A 9,032-nucleotide genomic window follows, 5' to 3' on the forward strand; every position below is an offset into this window, starting at 1 on the left:
AGACAAATGGTCATAGCACACTTTGCTTTAGGTTTGAGAATTGCATCTTGAAGTGTCATGTTTGAATTATTTGAATTAGACTCCAAGGTGGTGGTGGATTATTGTAATATCTTAAATATTGGCTTTATTTTACAGGATTGTATTCGTATTAAGTCACTATTTTGTCCAAACTCGTTGGTATAATTTTCTAAAAGTAAAAGTAATTAAGTTTTAGTGTATATGACATAAATTTTGTTTCCTTAAAAGAAACTACTAATGAGTAATGAGTAGTTTAGTAAATTAAACTTACTCTATCATAAATTTTAGTACACTATATAATTTTCTTAAAATATGTTCAAGACCAACATTTAACGAGCTTACTGAATGTTACAGTAGAAGACAATCACAAATTAACAATGATATGAACTAAAAAGCAGCAGAGATAATTACTGCATGCAGTCTATGATCTAGATTAGCAATGATACAGCTAATTGGAATTTGAATGGGAAGAGACAGCATGAAACAAACAAATCTTTTGATACTCTTGCCACACAAAAACCTTCATTGGAGACTGATGTATCTGTCTAACCAACAAGAAAAGTTAGCAGGTAGATGGAGCATCATTAGGTTTCACATTCCCATTTTGATGGTCAAGACCTTCCTTTCCAACTCCAAATATATGAACCTGTATGACAAGATGAGAAACAAGCTCAAAAATGCACGTGTCGCCAACATTTATGCCATTAGCACGAACAAAATACATCCATCCCCCACACAAGGTGTGAGCTTTTCCCCCTTTACTATCTGGGATGGAGTTCACTGTCCAACATTCGCCTCTTGAATTGCGAAGCGTAATTTCTGTTTTGTAGTCGGGGAGATGTGCAGAAGCGAACTCTTGTGGGATTCTCTGCAGTGTAACAAGTATTCAATAATTTAGCAATGATATCGATTTTAAATAGGCGTGAGTTGTGAAATGTGTATTACTCACCAAAGTCCGTGATCCACTGACATTTAACTTCTTCATGATTGTCACAAAATTAGGAAATGGGGATTTAAGAGCTTCAGCTGCTTTTTGTTTTTCGAGTGAAGCCAACATTTTCAAATCAGCTTTAGCCTCGGAGCTTAGTTCATCTTCAACACGATGCCTCTTCGGTGTAGCTGTCTTAGTTTACAGTTAAAACAAAACTGACATCATAATTTGGAAGGTAGAAACTTTTCTAGAAGGAAAGTATTCAATATTTATCTTTTTTGTTCTTTCTTTTACTAGCAAAGTAACAACAATTGCAATTGTCAAGAAATTAAATTGTACTCTTATCTTTTAATTCGTGAAAACAAAATACTTATAGAAACTTGTTGCAGAAACTTAAGAAATAGATCTACTTTGCAATATAATTTACCATCTAGTGACCAAATAGAGAAAAAAACCTTACCCAACTTTTTATGGGCAGTTTTCGACATGGAGCAAATCCCCATCTTCTTCGGAGTATTTGAAGCTCCACCAGGTGTCTTCAAGTCGGTGGATAAAACAGCTTCTTGACCAATCTTTTTCAAAGTATTTGAAGCTCCGCCCGATTTCTTCAAGTTAGTGGATAAAACAGCTTCTTGAGCAATCTTCTTCAAAGTAATTGAAGTTCCACCAGATTTCTTCAAGTCGGTGGATAAAACAGCTTCTTGACTAATCTTTGACAATTTTTTATCCGATGGATCAGCTTTGTCTTTGGGTTTTGAGCTGACTATAGGATTCATTGGCATATCTTTAGACGTCTCATGGCAAGCGACACAGTGTTTTGCGCTAAGCATACTAAAAAAGTTAGTTTTCCAACCTGGCATTAATGCCAACAAGTTTAGGTTGTGATTCGTTAGAGTAAAACATAATATATACCACAGTGCATCATTCAGAATTCAAGATGAGATTCATGTCCAGATAAATACACACAATCAAGTTCTTTCTCACAAGAATTACCTGCTATTGGTGATGTTCCTCGCCGGTTATTCTGGACAGCTGTAGCCTCATTATCAGACCTCTTGGTTCTTTTACCCGTTGGTTGGGAGGGAAACGCTGCTGATGCGGACTTAGTGACTGCATCAGCCGTGACCTGCTCAGGTGAAGCAAATTCAACACCAGCACTAGAAGACTTTTCATTGGTAGTTTCAAAAGGTGCGGCTAATGGTGTTCTTATATTGTTAAGATACCGAAATTTCTCATGCAAACCACATTCAACACCACCATTAGAAGCCATATTGGCTTCTTCAACAGAATTGTTTGTTTCCTTTGCCTTGTCATCACCCCCTTGTTCTGTTTGAGCATGTCCGTATTTTCCGACAAAATAAGAAGCTGCTTTCTCGCAAAAGCTTTCTCCATCAAAGATTAAAACCTCAAAGTGTGATTTACCATTGTACTTAAAGACAAGGAAATCATTCTCTTTCAAAGAGTGGTCTTTCACGAATTGCTGCCAACCATTCGTGAAGTACACAGTATCGTCTCTAGTTGTCAACCCTACATTATACACAACTCCACTATGACCTTTGATGGTCACATTTTCTGACAACTTCTTCTTTACATTCTTTGAAAATGTTTTAGGAAGTGCCTGCAACAAAAATATAAAAATTCCATTTGAGATTACGACACATGGGCATGTTCAAATAATGAAGAAAAAAACTGTCAAAAATAGAATGAACATGAACATGAACATGAATATGAAGTGCATGTAGCCAATACCCAAATATGAACTTGTTAGAACGGTTTCATTTTTCTTTAATTTCGAACATGGAAGGAAAGAAAAAGAGGAAAAGGGGTTTCTTACAAGTTGTTGTTCAAAATGGGTGCTCAGAAATTGTGTGAAACGGATGAACTGAAAATGAGTCCAGTAAATGTCTTCCTCCCATGATTTGAAGCCGCTGCATTTCTGTTCTTCTCCTCCTGTTGCAGTTTGAGCATCTCCACATTTTCCGACAAAGTAAGAAGCTGCTTTCTCGCAAAAGCATTCTCCATCAAAGATTAAAACCTCAAAGTGTGATTTACCATTGTACTTAAAGACAAGGAAGTCATTCTCCTTCAAAGAGTGATCTTTCACAAACCGTTGCCAACCGTTCGTGAAGTAAACAAAATCATCTCTAGTTGTCAGCCCTATATTCCACACAACTCCACTGTGACTTTTAAGGGTCACATTTTCAGGCAACTTCTTCTTTACATTCTTTGAAAATGTTTTGGGAAGTGCCTGCAATCAAAATATAAAATTTCCATTTGAGATTGAGGCACATTTAGCTGAAAAGAATAATAAACCAATGAAAATGGTTAGGGAGATCGGGGGAGCGCGAGAATAACAACAGGCCGATGCTCTATAATCAGATATGTTGTATCTCCACCTAAAACCTTAGGATCTAATGAGTTATTTAATTTCCTTTGGAGACACAAAAGCATGATTTCATTGCAATGAAAGGTCAAAAGCACAACAGATCTAGAGCTAATGCCACAGTTCCTAATCCATTATTCAAAAACAAGCAAATTTATTTCTGTATAACATCATCATTGTAATGGCAAAAAAAGGAAAACTTTAACATGTATCCAATAATGAAAAGCTCAAAACTTTCTTCAAATGAACTAACTGCAGTAAAGGAATTGTAAAAATATACACAATTTAAAAGGTGGGCAAGTTCAAATAATGTAAGAGAAAGAGAAAAAAAAGGTGAAAATAGTATGAATATGAAGTGCATGTTCTGCAACACCCAAATATGAGAACTCAAAAAAAGGTTTGATTTTTATTTGATTAAGAGCATGGAAATAAAGAAAAGACGAAAAGGGGTTACTTACAAGTTGTTGCTGAAAATCGTTGTGAAGAAATTGAGTGAAATGGATGAACTGGAAATGGGTCCAGTAAATCTCTTCCTGCCATGATTTGAAGTGGTTGCCGCTTTGTCCTCCTCCTCCTTCCATTTGAAACACAGTGAGAGAATGAAATGGATCAAAAGGTGCAAGCTTTAAACCTCAACAGTGCACCAGAAAGATGAATGGTGAGGTAATGTTTAAATGACTCTATTATATTTTGGTGATATTTGTAAAAAAAAAAAAAAACACATTTCACAACGGTACACAATTTTTACAATGAAAAACTCCATTGGTCATGTTTTTTGTGTTTTAAAATGCTCTAAAAGCAAAACTATTTTTAATTTTGAGTTTTGAAAAATCAAAATTATTTTTAATTTGGAGTAATAATCAATAATAGTCCAATGATAATTGTTGTTGTTTTCAATGTCATATAGATAATTTGTGGTAGATCAAGTAATGATCCTATGAACCTCTCATTTGTGTAAAAAAAATTGTAGCACACATAAAATATGCAATAATGTAGGAACTTGTTGTATAGTTGGTAATTGAAATTGGATGGTATTAGCTACACCAACAATATAGTTCAGAAAATAAGAAAATCCTAGTGCATGCACTCTTCAACCGCTGCAATAGTATTCTTATAAACGAACAATTGGATGGTATTCTTATACAAGCCTCTTCCATTAGTAACATCAATATACATAACCTGCTTAATAATCCACCAATAGTAATCCACCAATACATAACCAATAGTAATTTGTTAACTTAACACTTACTACTTGATGGACTCTGCTATTTGGCGCTCATGACTTTGCAAAACAAATGCATGCATTTCAACAAACAGGTGGTAGGTGACATTTATGAAGTCCATGTTAATAGAATTGTTTGATTTTCTGATTCCGTAACCGCAAAATTTAACAACTTTAAGTTTCAAATAATGCAGTTCAAGGTCGAAAATCATAGTGGTAGTTTTTGGTAGATTTACAAAGTTGGAATCCTAAGGGAAAACAAAAGGGTGTTGAGGAAATAATCGAACTTGATAAGCCTGCTCTTCAAAGAAACAGAAAAGAATGATCCAGAATTGTGAGTATGCTACTCAGGTACGGAGAAAGCAAACAGGTTTTTTTTCTTTTCCTTGAATCTTGAAATTTGGTCTCGGTGTTCTGTTTTTATTATGAATAAACTTAATTCAAGTTAAGATTTTTATTCAATTTTAGGATTTTAATTAATCTGTGGGGTGGTGTTACATGCTTATTCTAATTACATAAATTGTTTTTTCCGTAATTTTAGGGTGGTTTTAAACTCCCACAATTCATCCTTTTCTTTAAGTCATCAATAATGTTGATTTTAAATGATGTGGTGTGTCACATCAATTTTCTTTAAAGAAAATAAGTGGTAGAGACCAATAATATAGATAGAAAAATTTAGAAAGATTATTATAGAATTAAAATTAAATGATTTGTTGTTTTTATTATTTAATGCATCTCCCGAATTATAGCCAACATTTTGAAATTTACATCATCTTTGTATGTCAGATATTTATAAAGATGGATCTTCCAAAATATCTAATAAAAGATGTATAATCACACCGCCATTATTGACAAAATTGGTTTTCAACCAAACCTTTCACAATAAAAAAACTTTCATTCTCAATCCATTTCTTCACTCTAAATCTCCATCTTTTTGGTTCATCACATTATAGGGAGCAAAAGAAGATAGAATCTCAATCCATTTCATCATATCATTAGAAAATTACTTTTCTGTTGATTTTGATATTGGTGTGTCTCTCCGGAGATGTAACTACGAAATCATTCAAGTGATGCACTTACGGAATAAAATAAACAAAAAAAATGTAATTCAGAATGGCCTTTGTTAAGTGTGCGCTATGGTGCATTTGAAAATGCATCTCCAGAATCAGGGGGCATTTGTGGAAATTCACATGGTGCAGTTAGAAACATCTAGGGTGTCATAAGAAATTCTCTCCAATATTATCATTCTCAAAGCAAACTAGGGTTTTACAAATGATATCCATTTGATACCCATTATGAATTCTATCATGTTCCCCGTCGTATTTTATCATGTTCACTTTGTCCATTATCATTTTGTAATATGTTCTAATCTGGATGTTGTTTTACTCCATAATCCTAATAGTCATAAGGGAATTGATAATCGCTTGAATTTCAACTACTAGGGGATTTTTGTAACCTCTTTGGTTTCAGTTGATCTCAATTATAGCCTCGTTCTTCCCATCTTTGATGATAGTTTTGAGGTTCCATTGTTCAAGGGTTTATCAATTTTAGGGTTTTTTTAGGGTCTATCTTCGTAATGAGGTTCGCCTTGTCTTCTAGGTTTTATATAAGTTTCTCTTTCGTTGAACTTAGGGTTTTCACTTTTCATGTACTTAATAGTTGGATTTTCTCAGGTATCATGGGGATCTTTGGGATCTGCATAACTATTAAGTTGAATCTAATACTTATTGTCTTCCTTTATTCTCTTGGTGTAAGTCTTCATTATTTCCTTCTTATTGTTGTTTTTCTTCTCTTCATGTATTTAATTTTAGCAATGTTTTTCACCTCCTTATGCATGTTGACCTTGCTTTGGTTGTTGGAGTTATCGAGATGGGAACAATTTATGGTGGTGAGCTTTTGAGAACTATCCTCCATGTACTAAGTATTACCTTCCTTATTCTCTTCTCGATTGACCTTACTTTTCACTTTGATGTTGTTATCCTTCCTTATTCTCTTCTCGATTGACCTTACTTTTCACTTTGATGTTGTTATCCTTATTAGATTTAGGGTAGGCTTAGGTCTTATCATCTATTTGTTGAATGTTACCTTTCTAGGTATAACTTTCTTAAGCAAATCTACTTTTGAGCTTTTGATTGTCATTATTATTTTGATTACCCTAAAATAACCTCCATTTGTGATTTTTCTCTTTATGGTTTCATTGACCTATAAAGTTAAAGGTATCGTTGCAGTCTTATTGGTTCATATACACATAATAAGCATTCAAATGTTTCTCTATACCTTCGAGAATATCATTGATGATAATATATATGTTCTTTATATCTCTCAAATCATCATCTTTTTTATTATTTATTTTTTTCAGTTAATGTTATCCATCTTGGTTATGCAATACCCCCATCCTATGATACCTTTGCTACTATCAATTAAAATGAAATTTTGGTTTTTATCAAGTTTGTGTCAAGCGGTCTTAATGGTGTACATGTAAGTGGATTGTTGATTGCTTTGAGAAATATCATGGCTTTACCAAGATATGTCTTGCTTTTACCTTTATCTTTTTTCTAAGAATCCATATTGTTGTTCTAATCTTTAGTGTTGGTTTTGTGGTGATTGTTGTATGTTTTGTGCTTGCTAATACCTTGATCCAACTTTTTTGTTATGGTTATGACTTTGTTTCCTCACCTTCTTTTCGTGTATCTTTTATAGTGTTTATGTTATTCTCAATTGTGATATATTTGTTGTCTTTTTCTTGGGTTTGACTTCCAACTTAGGACTTTAAACCAAATTCGATAGGGTAAGCATGAATCTTTCCACGCATTTATGTCCTTTCCATTTCCTACCCTCCAACAACATCCTTTTAAAATCTTATCTTTAGTTTGATGAATATTTTTACAAACACATATGCCCATAAGTTTTCTTTTAGATTTTAGAATAGAAGTTTTAGGAAAATATTTGGCTTTAAGTCATTTATGGATTAGGGTATCTTTATTAATGATGAGCCTCCACATTTGTTTAGTCAATAAAGCATTGTTAAATATGTTCATTTTCCTTGATCCTAATACCTCTTTTGTTTATATTGAAACAAAGTTTGTTCTAGTTGGTCCAACATATCTTTCTATCATTATTCTTAGCTCCCCACCAATAATTTTGAGTTAACCTATTTATATCATCACAAAGACTATTTTGGAAATTTTAACACACTTGTGGCATGGGTTGGGATAACTTGAATAATAGCTTTTATTAAGGTAATTTTCCCTGCATATGAGAGGTTTTTCTTCTTCCAACCATAAAGTTTTTCTCTAATTCTCTCCACTATGTAGTTAAGGTCTCTTCTTTTGGATTTCCCAAGTTGGGTGGGCAACCCCAAATAGTTTTCAATATTGTTAGAACACGTAATAGGCATATATTTATTGATTTTGTCCTTAATCTCATATGTAACTTTGTTGCCAAACACCATAACTGACTTATCATAGTTGATATGTTGTCTTGAAGAATTATGGTATTTCTCAAATATGTTGTGAAGCTCATTTGTTTCTTCTTTATTTGTTGTGCAAAAGATAAGGTTGTCATCAACAAAGAAGATATGAGAGATGGCAGGGAAATTTTCGGGTATGGCCAAGCCTTAATAATGCCCCTATTTTGGCTATTAATAAATAATTCTGAAAGAACATCATCATACATAATGAAAAGATATGGATATAATGGATCTCATTTATGACTACAGAAGAAAAGATAGATTTAACACATTTCATGATAGTATTAGTCATTTTTTAGGAAAACCCATAGAATTTAAGGTATTCTCAATAAAGTTCAATTTTATCATATCATAAGATTTGGTCAAGTCTAACTTAAAACCAACATAACATTTGTTCTTACTTTTATTTTTGTTAAGAGTATGGTAGATTCATAGGCTAATATAATATTATTTGTTATCAATCTATCGGGGATAAAAGCACTTTGATTAGGATTGACAATTTTTTGAAATGAAGCTTAAGTCTATTAGTTATAGTTTTAGTCATTACCCTAATATATCCTAATAGTGTTGGTAGAAACAAACAGGAGTCCATCCGGACTAGGTAGGGTTAATCCTTTCATTTGGAATGTAAATTTCCTTACCTACTCATCTGTATAATCTTGTTGAAGATCATTATAAATTTTTATGTTAATGATGTTTTCCACCACTTTGTAAATGCTAGCATGGTCACCATTATTGTTGGTAGTGAAATTTGTTTTTGAAGTAGTCTATAAAAATAGTAAAAATATCATCTTTTTACTGTGAATAGTATCTATCATCTCCCTTGATTTTGATGATCCTATTCCTTTTTCTGAGTACTTTGGTATTTATGTCACCTTTGATGGAGATGGGGCACTATCCCCCACAAGAATTTTTTTTTGAAAATTTTGTTATATGTATTATATATTAATTGTTTGATCCTATTAAACAAAAATAAAGTTATTCCAATGAATTTTCAATCATATATACT

The 9,032-nt window shown here is 32.9% G+C and overlaps 1 protein-coding gene across 1 annotated transcript; it reads right to left on the bottom strand.

Moving 5' to 3' along the window:
* Positions 1 to 247: 247 nt before the first annotated feature.
* On the bottom strand, positions 248 to 4,015 carry LOC127093531 (B3 domain-containing protein Os03g0619800). The gene is made up of 6 exons (XM_051032477.1): positions 3,791 to 4,015; positions 2,784 to 3,197; positions 1,943 to 2,567; positions 1,410 to 1,802; positions 968 to 1,137; positions 248 to 886 (listed from the first exon to the last, which is right to left on the bottom strand). The coding sequence occupies exons 1-6, from the start codon at positions 3,911 to 3,913 to the stop codon at positions 581 to 583; spliced, it is 2,031 nt and encodes a 676-aa protein (XP_050888434.1). The 5' UTR covers positions 3,914 to 4,015; the 3' UTR covers positions 248 to 580.
* Between the last annotated feature and the right edge of the window lie 5,017 nt (positions 4,016 to 9,032).

The sequence above is a fragment of the Lathyrus oleraceus genome, chromosome 6, assembly GCF_024323335.1.
Source record: "Lathyrus oleraceus cultivar Zhongwan6 chromosome 6, CAAS_Psat_ZW6_1.0, whole genome shotgun sequence".
NCBI classification, from domain to species: Eukaryota; Viridiplantae; Streptophyta; class Magnoliopsida; order Fabales; family Fabaceae; genus Lathyrus; species Lathyrus oleraceus.

What these genes read in the sequence shown, in the direction of transcription:
- LOC127093531 (XM_051032477.1), bottom strand. Translation starts at nt 3,913, where the DNA reads ATGGAAGGAGGAGGAGGACAAAGCGGCAACCACTTCAAATCATGGCAG. An exon ending in ACGATTTTCAGCAACAACTT is followed by an intron (nt 3,198 to 3,790) that starts GTAAGTAACCCC and finishes TTTTGATTGCAG; the next exon opens with GCACTTCCCAAAACATTTTC. An exon ending in CCCATTTTGAACAACAACTT is followed by an intron (nt 2,568 to 2,783) that starts GTAAGAAACCCC and finishes TTTTTGTTGCAG; the next exon opens with GCACTTCCTAAAACATTTTC.